This window comes from Grampus griseus, assembly GCF_964374135.1.
Source record: "Grampus griseus genome assembly, chromosome: 11".
NCBI lineage: Eukaryota > Metazoa > Chordata > Mammalia > Artiodactyla > Delphinidae > Grampus > Grampus griseus.
In genome coordinates, this window is record NC_139005.1 from 80,428,605 (window position 1) to 80,443,178 (window position 14,574).

At 42.4% G+C, this 14,574-nt stretch overlaps 1 protein-coding gene across 18 annotated transcripts in view; it reads right to left on the reverse strand.

Annotated features, from left to right (window-relative positions):
- ANKS1B (ankyrin repeat and sterile alpha motif domain containing 1B) overlaps positions 1-14,574 on the reverse strand; it is a gene marked incomplete at both ends in the record, with an annotated part of 1,159,914 nt that overhangs the window by 80,953 nt on the left and 1,064,387 nt on the right. For 9 of the 18 annotated variants that reach the window (XM_082666412.1, XM_082666409.1, XM_082666411.1 and 6 more), the window contains 2 exons: positions 1,707-1,886; positions 4,104-4,211. The exons of 4 other annotated variants lie outside the window; for them this stretch is intronic. In XM_082666412.1, coding sequence (XP_082522538.1) covers positions 1,707-1,886; positions 4,104-4,211 — 288 coding nt within the window. The remainder of the gene's footprint in view (positions 1-1,706; positions 1,887-4,103; positions 4,212-14,574) is intronic. 5 more of the 18 variants (XM_082666402.1, XM_082666401.1, XM_082666400.1 and 2 more) reach the window with 1 other exon arrangement.

Consider the following 14,574-nt stretch of genomic DNA (forward strand, 5'->3'; position numbering starts at 1 on the left):
GGCAATTCCAGAAAGGGATGCATTCTGATTGGAATGACAAGAGAAAGATCTAGGCTCTTCAGACGGTAATACTGCCCCTAGGTTGTGAATCTCACAAAGATCATAAGGGAGCAATTGCTAGATTACTTCTGATGTGCATACTCAGGCCAAAGAGTAATTAATTTCCTCTCTGAAAAAAACTGCACTGTGTGGAGAACTCGCATAAATTACATAAGCAGTTCAGACAGGTGATTCTGTTCCTGAATTTGGCACAGGCAGTAACAGATAATGCTTGTTAATGGATGCTCCGCCCTTACTCAGGGAAGAAAAGGGTCCAGGAAAGACCCAGTTTGCATTAATACATAAAGACTACATGGTTCAAGGTTAAAACAAACCATGTCTCTGAAAGACTGTCATTAGAGAAATGTAACCACATATGTGATCCACAGATACTAACAAATAGCAGGAAATGTATGAACATCTTGGGGAAAAAAGCTTTTAGATTCTTTATTTAAAAAAAGCATCAGTGAAAACAGTAATAAGGATTAAAAGACAATACTTAACAAGAGAGAGAGGGAAAATTATTCTTTTCTTGTCTCTCCCACATTTTCCACCTCCCTTCAATAAAAGATTCTCCATAATCCCAACATTGCTATTCTTTGCACAAAGAACCCTGAGAACAATTTGATATTGAGCAAGTTGAAAGGAGACACAATATCTCAGACCCCTTCTCTCCAGGGCATATGCAGGCAGAAGAGCCATGGCTTCCAGAACATTCTCTTCATATTTTTCTTTCGTGAGCGGCAAGCACTGAATGTTTACCAAAGGCTTTAAAAAAAACAGTATCTCACCGAACAGTTGAGGAAAATATTTAACAACCAAGGCAACGCAATTGCAGTCAAATTTTCACCTCAAGATTGGCATCTTAGGTGTGGGAGGCAGAGAAGCCTCTCAACGCTCAGTCTGAACCTAGAATGAGGATGAAAAGGGTTGATTCTGCCAACAGCTGTCAACAAATGCATAGCTGTGAGCCTCGGGATGACACTGCAGAGCTAGCTGCCCATCTGAATGTGCTTTAGGAAGAGCACCACTATTTGGTCATGGCTGACCTGAGTTCCTGAGCAGCAACCTGCGGACAGGCGAAACACGGACATCCATACCCAAAACATGGAAAGGTCTGAACAGGACAGACCTCTCTCTTCAGTTATCTGTGTCAGGCAGCAGCATCATTTTCAACCACTCGAGGTGACAGCATGAGATGGATGCAACTAGTCCCCATTGTACAATTCTACACAAATGTGTAAACTTGGAAGAAAATGAACCACACTTCTCGGAGTTAATACTCCCCCACCCCCAACTTTTGCCCTGTCATCTGACCAATTTACATTCTATAATCTAGACTTTTATGATTTAGTTTTTCATTATGATTTGATTCTTACACAGTATTACTCCCTTTAGGGCAAAGACTTTCTGGGTGCAAAGAGATCAGACATAACTTCTTCAGTAAAGAAATGGGTAACAGGGATCTGTGTACACATTCCATTCCCAGAAAGGTCCATTTCATTCTAGTTCAACTGAGCAGAGAACGAAAGTCATGGCATAAAATGGTAGAATTCCAGTTACGTTGTGCACAGTAGGCATCCATTGTAAGCAACTGTTCAAAACTGGAATGCATCGCTTGATGTGGGTGAAAGACAAAAACAGCACAGACGCTTCAAACACCTTACCTGGGCCATCTGCCTCTCCAGTTTTGATCGGGGAATATCATCAAAGTAGTTTTCATTTCTTCTCCTCCTTGCATCGCCCTGCATGATAATGTGAGGAACGTCTAGGGAGCCACCAGTGGTGTAAGTGCTTTGGCTAAGTGATGGAGACAACTGAGGAGGAGTGTGATTACCACTGGGTTCCTGAATGGAAATACATCATGAAATAAATACCATGTTCTTGTGGCTGACCTCTGGTTTCAAAACTGTGAAATACTGACAAGATACACTGCGGGGGTGGGGAGTCATTTCTGAATCAACTGCCAAGGAATCGATGACATTCTACCATTTTATTAAAGGCACAATCAATACCTCCCCACTAAGCATTTCAGGTTGAAGGTTTACAATATCAACAATCAGGCTCTGTTTTCTTAAGCCAGCACCATGGATGATCCCAGGAGAGAGGCACACCTATGTTGGGCACCCCTGACACTATCACTTGTGTTTACAAGGGAAGGCACCGTGTCTCTATGTGGACAGAGGGACCTCACCATGGTAGATGCCATGACAAGAAAGCTAAAGTGGGACCTCATGGGTGTTGATCCTCCATCAGCGAGTGGCCTGGCAATCCCTGCCAGGAAGAGGACACTATGGAAACGGCATGTCACACGCACAGACTGCAGAGCAATGCACGTAATGACAGAGGATGGGCTTCAATGGCAGAGAGAACTGGGGGAAACTGGTCAGGAAGTAAGATAGGGGCTTCCCTGGTGGAGCAGTGGTTGAGAGTCCGCCTGCCGATGCAGGGGACATGGGTTCGTGCCCTGGTCCGGGAAGATCCCACATGCCGCGGAGCGGCTGGGCCCGTGAGCCATGGCCACTGAGCCTGTGCATCTGGAGCCTGTGCTCTGCAACGGGAGTAAGATAAAGGGGGGAAGACAGCTGGGCTCTGATGTGTGCAAGTAAGTGGAGGATTGGATCGTGCCGATTCTCCAGGCTACTTCTCCCCAAGATGTGCTGGACCTCCTATGATGGATTAAGGTCCTACACTTTTTCTCGGGAACTTCTGTCTTTGATTTGTCTGTTTCCCTAAATCTCTTCCAGGGAGCCAGAGGGAGAGGTTCAGCAGAGGAAGGAAAGACAGTAGGGTAAGTAGCAGGGAATTACTCCTCAAGAGGGTCATTTTAGGATGGTTACACTGATGGTGCCTATATCTTTCTCCTCTTTTGTGTAGCAAAACAAAGGCAAAACGATAATGCCTTTCTAGCCTTATTTTCCCCCAATTTATTTGAGGCTTTTCTTACTGAGGGAGAAATAGGTCCTCTTCTATCTTCACTACTCCCTAAGCCTTCACTAGCCTCCAAATAAACCAGTGTATTCCAACTGCCCCAATCGTCAGTTTTCCTCATGGCCCTCCTGGAGCCAATTCTCTTGCATTTCCTGAAGCCTTTGTGTATTTTCTTTTCCTTTAAAACTGAATCAGCTTTAAAATCTTAACAGCTCCTCTCCTGCTCGATCCTCTGTGATACTGACAGTAGTTACTGTTTGCTGAAGTCCACTGATAAGAGGCATTCGACTGCATTTCATCGCTGGCAGTGACATCTAAGTGCTACTTTTGTGTTCGTTTATTATCACTACCCTTTCTGACACTTGCAGAAAAGGAATGAGAAGCAAGCAAGTGCAGGACTCAATAAAGAGAACAGAGTTGGAACTCTCCAACTGGTCATGGTGACCCTGCCTTTATGGTAAATTTTTGAAACGTTTCTACAGGCCTCATGAACACCAGCGACCACTGGCTACTCCTTCCGCTGCCATTCTGCCTGGCAATCTTCTCTCTCTCTGTCTCCTTCCCTCTGCTCTTTCTTGCCTTCCTTCCTCTCCCACTTTATTTCTCTCTTCCTCCTAGTTTTTCTACCCCATAATTCTAAAATACAGCTGAAACAGTTTACTAAATAAAGTTCTAGATTCTCTGCTCTTAATTTTTGAAGTGGGCAAAGTTGAAAAATTTTCACTTCTTAAAAAACGGAAGACCCTAAGGTTAATTTTAAATTGATCTTTTACTTAACTCTGGTCCTCATCGATTTTCTACCTGTGGGTTTGAGGAGTTTGACAGAAAACTCATTTCTTCTCTTGGTGTAGAGGGGTGTGTGGGATGCGGGGTAGCGGAGAGGTTCTTTAAAGGTGGTGGTTTTTCAGATGTTAATTTAAATCTCAAAAATATATATTTAACCAACCGAGAAAAACAAATCTTGTCGCAGAAAACACTATCAAAGGCGAGATAGTTTTTTATACAGGCGAGGTAGGCTACATGGAAAACAGCCTGTACTTCCTGACCCACTGCTTCAATCATTTTTATTTTATTGCACAAAATAATTTTCAAGGATAAGAGTGGAGGACAAAACAAGCATGCTGGGTACTTACCCTGAGGGTGATGGACCGAGGGGGCTTCTGTGGTGGGTCGTCGTGCAGCCTGTCTCCTAGAGATGCCAAGATACGTTTCCTGTGGCCAATCAAATTGATTTTTAAAACCTGAAAAGACATATATTTGGGTTAAATATTTCACTTGAGAAAAATAATTTTTACATGTCCTAAAAGATAAAGGAGCGGAAAGAGATTTGTGCAAAGTTACCTCTGCACCGGGAGAGATGTGGTGTGAAATCAGTGTGTCCCCTCGGATCCAGAGAGAGAGGAACAGAATGGCAAGGCAGTGTGGGTAGGAAGAGAAAGCAGGGACAGTGCTGCCACTCAGGCTGCCCTAGGGTCTAACTCTCTACCAAGCAGCCACAGGACCCTTCCAAAGTAGAAGTCAAGCCTCGTCCCTCTAATAGCTTCCTACGGCTCAGAATAAAATCTGAGTCCTGAGCTGGCCTCAAGTTCCAACAAGGCTGCCTGCCCTCTGTCTTTCTCTGTGTCCCCTCCTCTCTCCCCTCCAGCCTTCTCTGTTCTTTGAACATTCCACACTCATTCTGGCCTTGGGGCCTCCACCCTTGTTTCTCCATCTGCCTGGAATGTTCCCCAGCAATTTTCAAATGACACCTTCTCATCCCTTTGGACGTTGTTTAAGTGTTATCTGTCTTCTCACAAAGGCCCTTCCCATCTCCTCTCTAAAAGAACGGAGCCCTCACCCCGTCACACTCTACCCTGTGATCCTCTTCGTATAATTCTCTGAAATAACTTTATTTGCAGGTTTAGTGTTTGTGTAGCCCTCTCCCCCAGGTAAGCTTCCAGACAGCAGGTATATCTTTATCATTACTATTTCCCAAACACCTAAACCAATGTTTGAAATAGTGGGGGCTCAATGAATATGAAAGAATGAATGTTAATACAGATGAAAGTAGCAAAGTAGGATTAGAATCAAGTACTGCCTGACCAGAGACTCCCCAGGATGGGATTTTTGAATCTGACAGGGCTGCAAAGGGCATAGTGTAGAAGAGATAACAAAGGAAACCAAGCCTTGAAGACAGCCTCTGTCCTCAGCCCTCCCCAGAGCTTTACAAATGTTACTCTTTCCTTCATCCCAACATTCCTAACTGGAAGGTGTTCTTCTTGCTTTACAGAGGAGGAGATCGAGGTTCAGAGCGGTTAAGTAGCCCACCTAAGAGCTAGTATGTGGTGGCTCTGGGATTTGAATATGGTTTGCCTGACTCCAAAACTTGTTTTACGCCAAGGCAAACAGCAAAGTTTGGGCATATCTCCAAATATTACTGACTTTTTTAAAACAACAAATTATAAATCCATTCATAAGAAATATATTCACCTCTTTCTGCACAAGTGTAGTACCAGGATAGAACAACCCTTGTTGGATAACTAGTTCCCAAAGTAAATGACCCATTGTGAAAATGATTTTTTTTTAAAATTTCTCTTTTCAAGTTTTAAGGGGTTGAAGTGGGCATTTCCTTGGCACTCATCCTGTGCTACCTTGAACTATTATTGGCCTATTTGTCAGTTAGCCTATTGGCCTTTCTGCCTAATCTGATTTCAATTTTAAACTAGCATGATGCTCTATTCCTTTTATTTATTTTTTAATTAAAACTTTATTTATTTTTAAATTCATTAACTTGGGATGTCTGGTTTTAATTAATAGTAATCTCTTTTATTTATTTATTTACTTTTATATTTATTTTTGGCTGTGTTAGGTCTTCGTTTCTGTGAGAGGGCTTTCTCTAGTTGTGGCAAGTGGGGGCCACTCTTCATCGCGGTGCACAGGCCTCTTCACTATCGCGGCTTCTCGTTGCGGAGCACAGGCTCCAGACACACAGGCTCCAGACACACAGGCTCAGTAGTTGTGGCTCACGGGCCTAGTTGCTCCACGGCATGTGGGATCTTCCCAGACCAGGGCTCGAACCCGTGTCCCCTGCATTAGCAGGCAGATTCTCAACCACTGCACCACCAGGGAAGCCCCCAAATTTATTTTTAATTTCTAATTTAATTTTTATTTTATATTTGAGTATAGCTGATTTACAATGTTGTGTTAGTTTCAGGTGTACAGCAAAGTGATTCAGTTATACATATACATATATCCATTCTTTTTCAGATTCTTTTCCCATATAGGTTATTACAGAATATTGAGTAGAGTTCCCTGTGCTATACAGTAGGTCCCTGATGGTTGTCTATTTTATATATAGTAGTGTGTATATGTTAATCCCAAACTCCTAATTTATCCCTAACCCCACCATGTTTCCTCTCTGATAAACACAAATTTGCTCTATTCCTTTTATACTCACTCTCTGACCCATGTCTGTCGAAGATGGGGATGGTAAATGTTAATCAGCGTGTGTCTACCTGCACCACATCCCTCTGATTTTATAAACCTTCATCTTCCCAGGCTGATAAATCCTCTCATCTTTGCAGGTTGTTTTCATAAAGCAGTCCTTTTAGTCCACTCTCTCTGTACCTTCTCCTCCTGTATTCCAAATGCTTCAGGTCTGCTGAACACATTACTCACAACATTCCAGGTATAAGTGAACCATGGCCTTACGAGTGGGCTACTATTTCCTGCTTTTAATGCCCCTTTAAAAATGCCCTTTCTAAGCACTCCTGATTTTGGGCTGGCTTTTTAGCTGCAGTAGGAATAACTAGGCACAAAAATATACACTGACTGTAAAACCTCTTCATTTTGTTATAGCTGATAGTTGAAAGCCCTTTAATCTTGGAAGGATGGTTTGAATGATTTCTCCCTACATTCCTTATCTTACAGTTGTCCATGCAGAAGCCCATCTGCCATCTTTCTGCCCACTCATGTAACCCTGTGTTATCCTTCTATATTCATATTAGCCAGCTTGGCATTTCACTACCCAGAGGAGCTTAGTGGTTCTTGCAAATTTGGGAATTTCACCATATACTCCTTTTTTCAGGTGATTTACAAATATGCTAAGTGTGGTCCGCGGGCTGATTACTTGCAGGCAATACTGTTCATACAATCCAGAGAAATACCCTTATATTCTTTCATTGTTTCTTCTTTTTTTAAGCATCAAGATCAAAGAATTCCTCCATTTCAGAAAATTACAACATTAACCTTTTCAAGTGTATCTGCAAGTCTAAAAACCACTACATTTTCTTATTCCCTTTTATTCTTATTCTCAATTACTTTGCCAAAGCTTCTATTAGATATAAATTCCTCCCCCCAAATCTCCACTGCCTTTCTCTCAGTAGGGAATTGAACCTGATGCTGATGGTGCTGCCTTGGGCCCCTAAAACCTGCTAAGAAATGTTTGGGGTTTTTTTAAAGATATACGTTTTTAAGATTTATTATTTATTTATTATTTATTTTTGGCCGCATCAGGTCTTAGTTGCGGCACGTGCGATCTTCGTTGAGGCATGTAGAATCTTCCGTTGCAGCGCGCAGGCTTCTCTCTAGTTGTGGTGTGTGGGTTTTCTCTTCTCTAGTTGTGGCGCGTGGGCTCCAGGGCACGTGGGCTCTGTAGTTGTGGTGCATGGGTTCCAGAGCGCGTGGGCCCTGTAGTTTGCGGCATGCAGGCTCTCTAGCTGAGGCGCGCAAGCTCAGTAGCTGTGGTGCGTGGGCTTAGTTGCCCCGTGGCATGTGGGAACCTAGTTCCCCGACCAGGGATTGAACCCGCGTCCCTTGCATTTTTTTTTTTTTTTGTGGTACGCAGGTCTCTCACCGTTGTGGCCTCTCCCGCTGTGGAGCACAGGCTCTGGATGCGCAGGCTCAGCGGCCATGGCTCACGGGCCCAGCCGCTCCGCGGCATGTGGGATCTTCCCGGACTGGGGCACGAACCCGTGTCCCCTGCATCGGCAGGCAGACTCTCAACCACTGCGCCACCAGGGAAGCCCTACATCCCCTGCATTTTAAGGCGGATTCTTTACCACTGGACCACCAAGGAAGTCCCAAGAAATGTTTTTTTTTTTTATGTTGGGGGTAGGAGTTTATTATTTATTTATTTTTGCTGTGTTGGGTCTTTGTTTCTGTGCAAGGGCTTTCTCTAGTTGTGGCAAGTGGGGGCCACTCTTCATTGCGGTGCGTGGGGCTCTCACTATCGCGGCCTCTCTTGTTGCAGAGCACAGGCTCTAGATGCGCAGGCTCGGTAGTTGTGGCTCACGGGCCTAGTTGCTCCGCAGCATGTGGGATCCTCCCAGACCAGGGCTCGAACCCGTGTCCCCTGCATTAGCAGGCAGATTCTCAACCACTGCGCCACCAGGGAAGCCGCCAAGAAACGTTTTTATAGCAATAAAGCCACTCAAAATTATTTTGACAAAAAACTGACACTAAATAACAAATAACTGTGATAGAATTGAGTTGGCGTAACTTCCATTGCTGCTTTTGGTTTACTCTCTGACAGCTCAGTTTTGGGCAAGTTACCTGATTCCTTTGATCCCAGTTTTCTTGCCTATAAAATAAGGAAGTTAATGCCAATCTCAAATGTTGTTGGAAAGATGAAGAGTGAAACTGTGAGAATAATCAGCACGGTGCCAGCACATAGAAGACACAATCTCACGGTGTGCTCATTCCAGCTAGTGGTCTCTAAGGATGCAAGGAAATCTGACCTGCAAAAACAGGGACTTGGTCATTTTCATAAAGTTAATGATGTCAAACAAATATGCTGGTACCTTGCATCATGAGATGTGGTTAAGCTTGGAAAAACCCTCATTGAAGTGACATGTACTGGTAGTAATGGGTCTGGTTTCTAGCTATTAGTTTAATATCAGACCTAATCTAAAAGAATGCATCCTATTCTCCCATCCCACCATTCAATCTCCAATAGGAGGTAAGCTGAGGCCCTCCTCCACACTAAGCTCCATTGATGCCTCCTCCACACAACTAGCCCGAAGAGGGAAACAGACAGATGGGTGGACAGAATGAACAAATTAACACAGAGTGATGGTTCATGTCAAGAACGCCTGGGTAACTCTCCTTCTATATTAGAAATGATCCTTTTTTTTTTTTAATTTATATTTTGGCTGTGTTGGGTTTTCACTGCTGCGCGCGGGCTTTCTCTAGTTGTAGTCAGCGGGGGCTACTCTTCGTTGCAGTGCGCAGGCTTCTCATTGTGGTGGCTTCTCTTGTTGCGGAGCATGGGCTCTAGGCGCACGGGCTTCAGTAGTTGTGGCATGCAGGCTCAGTAGTTGTGGCTCGCGGGCTCTAGAGCGTAGGCTCAGTAGTTGTGGTGCATGGGCTTAGTTGCTTGGGGCATGTGGGATCTTCCCGGACCAGGGCTCGAACCCGTGTCCGGCAGGCAGATTCTTACCCACTGCGCCACCAGGGAAGTCCAGAAATGATCCCATATTACAGAAGATACTGATGATTACATTTATTGAACATCTGCTATGTTCCAGGTGTGCCAGAAACTGTTCCAAGTGTACTATATATGTGTAAATATCTCATTTGATTCTTATAACAGTATCATTCCCATTTTAGAGATACCAAACCTGAGACTTAGAAATACTGAGTAATTTGTTGAAGGTCTCACTGCTAACAGGTATCCTGTCTGGGATCTGCACCTGATTCTTAACCTGCTCTTTACCACTCACCACACTCTTCTTCTTGCTATCAACCTCTATACTGTTTGGTCTTAGCTACACTATTAGTTACACATTATGATGCCTCTTAAGATGGTGATTTTTATTTTGAGTTATCATGTTCAAAACATTTATACTGGGTCTCGATCATCTGAAAACATTAAAATAATACAGTTTCAGTTTTGGACAAGGCTCAAGGCAGGGTTAAAGCTTCAAGCCAAAAGAGCTCAGGTGGGTGTACCTTACAGAATTCCTCATGAAATGCATATATACACAAAGGACAAGAAGTCCTCATGAACCTAAGATTCAATTCAAGTTGACTAATGTTAGAGAGGTAGGGAGGGTGACATTTGGCTTCAAAACTCCAAAGTTGACAGTAAGAAATCCAATTGGCAAAACAACGGGAAGACTATTCCAAAGAAAGATAGTCATTATGGAAAACTTAAGTCCAAAGGCAGCTGGGTTTGCCTTGAGTGAGAACAGCTTAACATCTGATCATCGTTGTAAGCAGATAGGGAAATAGTGAGATCCTGCCACCCCAGGCACCATAATTCATGAGCAGTCAGTCTGTAAACCTTCAGTTTTCAAAAAGCTGGAGCAATAGTTACTGTGGTAGAAAAGAATTCTGTATGGTTTTCATCACTGCTTGGGTGAAAAGTTAACTGCATGTAAAAGGAAGGAACCCCATCAGAGTAAAAGGAAAAGTAATGGCAACCTACTGAGGATTTAGCTATTCCAAGATATTGAGCCAATTCTGCTCAATTCAAAAAACAATATCGAACAAACACATGAAAGGATGTTCAACATCACTAATCATTAGAGAAATGCAAATCAAAACTACAATGAGGTATCATCTCACACCAGTCAGAATGGCCATCATCAAAAAGTCTACAAACAATAAATGCTGGAGAGGGTATGGAGAACAGGGAACTCTCTTGCACTGTTGGTAGCAATGTAAATTAATACAGCCACTATGGAGAACAGTATGGAGGTTCCTTAAAAAACTAAAAATAGAACTACCATACGACCCAGCAATCCCACTACTGGGCATATACCCTGAGAAAACCATAATTCAAAAAGAGTCATGTACCACAATGTTCATTGCAGCTCTATTTACAATAGCCAGGACATGGAAGCAACCTAAGTGTCGACAGAAGAATGGGTAAAGAAGATGTGGCACATATATACAATGGAATATTACTCAGCCATAAAAAGAAACGAAATTGAGTTATTTGTAGTGAGGTGGATGGACCTAGAGACTGTCATACAGAGTGAAGTAAGTCAGAAAGAGAAAAATAAATACCGTATGCTAACACATATATATGGAATCTAAAAAAAAAAAAGGTTCTGAAGAACCTAGGGGCAGGACAGGAATAAAGATGCAGACGTAGAGAATGGACTTGAGGACACGGGAAGGGGTAAGGGTAAGCTGGGATGAAGTGAGAGAGTGGCATGGACTTATATATACTACCACATGTGTGGGAAGCAGCCACGTAGCACAGGGAGATCAGCTCGGTGCTTTGTCATCACCTAGAGGGGTGGGGTAGGGAGGGTGGGAGGGAGACACAAGAGGGAGGAGATATGGGGATATATGTATATGTATAGCTGATTCACTTTGTTATAAAGCAGAAACTAACACACCATTGTAAAGCAATTATACTCCAATAAAGATGCTAAAACAAACAAACAAACAAAAAAACCAATACCAAGTTTCTGCCACAAATTATTTGGTGGATTCAAAGAGGAAACACAGAGAAACTGGGCATAAAAACTACAGAGCCAAACTATTAACTAAGAATAAATTATTGGGCTTCCCTGGTGGCGCAGTGGTTGAGAGTCCGCCTGCTGATGCAGGGGATGCGGGTTCGTGCCCCGGTCTGGGAGGATCCCACATGCCGCGGAGCGGCTGGGCCCGTGAGCCATGGCCGCTGAGCCTGCGCGTCCAGAGCCTGTGCTCTGCAACGGGAGAGGCCACAACAGTGAGAGGCCCGCGTACCGCAAAAAAAAAAAAAAAAAAAAAAAGAATAAATTATTATACATATGAGGATAAGAAAGTGGTTCCAACTGCTGAGTTCCAATGGGTAAAAAATTAAAGTTAGTGCATGTTTTCTTAATGGTTTTTATTACAACTATCATGAGAAATGTGGGTTAAAGGGAAGGAATTGAAACAACACAGGCCTGCTGCATATTGGTATTCACTCATCAGAGTAGTAGCTGCCTCTGGGAATCTTCTCCAGTATCAATTAAAGAAGACAACTTCAGAAACCCCTTTGCACACCCTGGCAATAGGTGAATAACTGTGCTGAGTGACAATGCTATAGTATTATATCACTGTCATTTATGTTTCTGGGTTTAGCTGTGGGAATTCTGCTAGACAATATCATGACATTACCCTCACACTGAATAGGTCACATCAGAATATATGTCACAGCAAACTGGAAGTCAGGGTACCTAGACTTCTTTTTCTTCCCTCTTTAAATTTAATGTGACATAAATTAAACATGTTTTTCTCTTTTTAAAAATTAATGTTTTGATTATAATAACAATACTGTGTTCCCATTATAGAGACAGGAAATACAGAAAAACAAATAAGAGGATGAGTTATCCTAGGCTCTTAGTGTTTAGGTACATTTCCTTTCATTTTGTCCCCATGATTATGTGTTGCGGTTGTCATACTGTAAGTACAATTTTTACTGTAATTTTTTTCACTCAATATTAAACCTAAAGAACTTTCCTACTTATACTACCCTCAGCAGGCATTTAAAGTAACTCCATGTTACCATATTATTGCTTTTGAGAAGTATGTCATAATTCATTAACCACCCCCCTCCCTGTTGGAAATTTAGCTTGTGCTTCTTTTCTCAATATCAAACATTCCACGTGCTTTATAAATGCTATCATCCTACAACTTCCATTTTCGTTGCCATGTTTGCATAGACACAATATGAAAAACACCAGAGAACGCTGCAGGAATGCACGTGAGTCATGAAGAAGAGTCATGTAGCGACAGTCTGTCTCCATGTTCCACGTGAAATCTCAATCCGTTTATTGCCGGCTGGACCCAGTCCTCCAGGGAGAAATCACAAACCCACATAATGTTCCTCAGTGTCACATTTTGCATTTGTTATATTTTGGAGTTCAGATTTAGCTGACAGACGTGAAATAACACAGGTAGCTGGAATCCTCCAGAGATTACACGTGCAGCAGTGCTGAGCACACAGGCGATTCTGGTTATCACTGTGGGACTGCATCCTTCTTATTTCTGGATTTTTATTTAGGGAGGGATTTTTATTTTATTTTTATTTAAATGGTATTTTGAATGAAACAGCTCCACGCTGCATGCGGAACCCCCCTTCCATTTTAAAAGGGTAGATTATTTCCCCTTTCCCTTTTCTAGATATTTGCCAAGTGAGGACAGCAGCTCCCATGCAAATCTAGAGAGCTCATCTTCCTTCAGAAGGGCCTCTTCTAACAAAACTCCTAGTGCTCTGAATGCCAAGAATGGAAGCTCAGATGGAAGTTTATCAGGTTTGTTCTCCTCTGCAGAACTCAGAGGAATTGCAATTAAATGTGAAAGCTTTCCTCCCTTCCTGGTAATAATTTCTAAACACTTTCCACTGAGAGCATCAAGGCAAAAGTGCCTGTGTGTCATTCAATTTCAACTCCCACAATTCCAGAAATCCTCATTTGAACTTGCATTTGATTTTTGACTGTGACATTTGCTCTCTCCTTTCTTGGGCTGTAATAATCCATGTCTGGAATGGTATGGTGGATAGAAGGACCTCTGGAGCAGACAGTCATGACATTTTGTTCTTGCTCTGAATTCTTCTTCTAGCTAAGTGATCTTTAACATCTTTGAGGTGTGATATTGAAGGGACGATAATAATCTAATTCAGCAAACATTTATTGGATGTCTTCCACATATAATGCAATTTGGGAGCACCAAAGAAGAAAAAAATTCAGTCCTCTAGGGCTCTCAATCCAGTAGGTGAAAAAATATTTTTTAAAATGTGTGTGTGTATATATTCTTGCATATTATCTATGCATGTATCCATCCATCCATTTACCTACCTACCTACCTACCTATCATCCACCCATCTATCTAAATATATATGACTACACAGCCTTCCAAGACTAAAAGGGATTTCTGTGGACTGAATGAGAATGGCTAGGAAGCTGCTCTGGAAATTATAAAGCACTAAATTAGGGCATTATTTCTCTTTTAAGTACAACAGAAACTTAAAACTTTCTTACCCTATCCTTGAATAATCCTATCAGCAAAATTTTGAATAATATCTTTGTTACTTAAATGTGCAATTATGGATACCTCTGGGTAGATTTAGATCAAGAACCATGCCTTTCACCTCTCCAGCCCTCTTTCCTATTAATCTAAAATGTCTTTAACTCCAACCAGACAAATCTCTTCCATGTCTTCAACTGTGTCATGTGCATCTCTTTGGCCCAAATATATAACACCTTTGCATACTCTAGAATGTCCCTGTCTTCTTTATCATTAGAATGTTGCAAGGATGAAATTAAAATTCACCTAAAGCCTTCCTTGCTCACTTCTCTCTTTGAACTTCTCTAGTATTTGTGGGCTGCCCTGTGCTGTTGACACTTGATATACAAGGGTGGGTACTGCTAGCTCTTTTGTTATATATATGTGTCTTACCTGTTCAACCAGACTGTAAGCTCTGGGAAGTCAGGTACAGCGTCACTGTAACCTAGGGTCCCTCATGGCATCTAGCACGCAAGTATACCTTAAAGGGACATCCCTGAAATCTCAAATCTGATCCCTTTTGCAATGGACAACAAACGAAGTAGGGGAGATACCTCTGATAGGCAAAGAGGAGAAGAAAGGAACAACTATACCCTATTTATTTTCCTTTCTACTCTCAATAGTTTTCTATTCCTT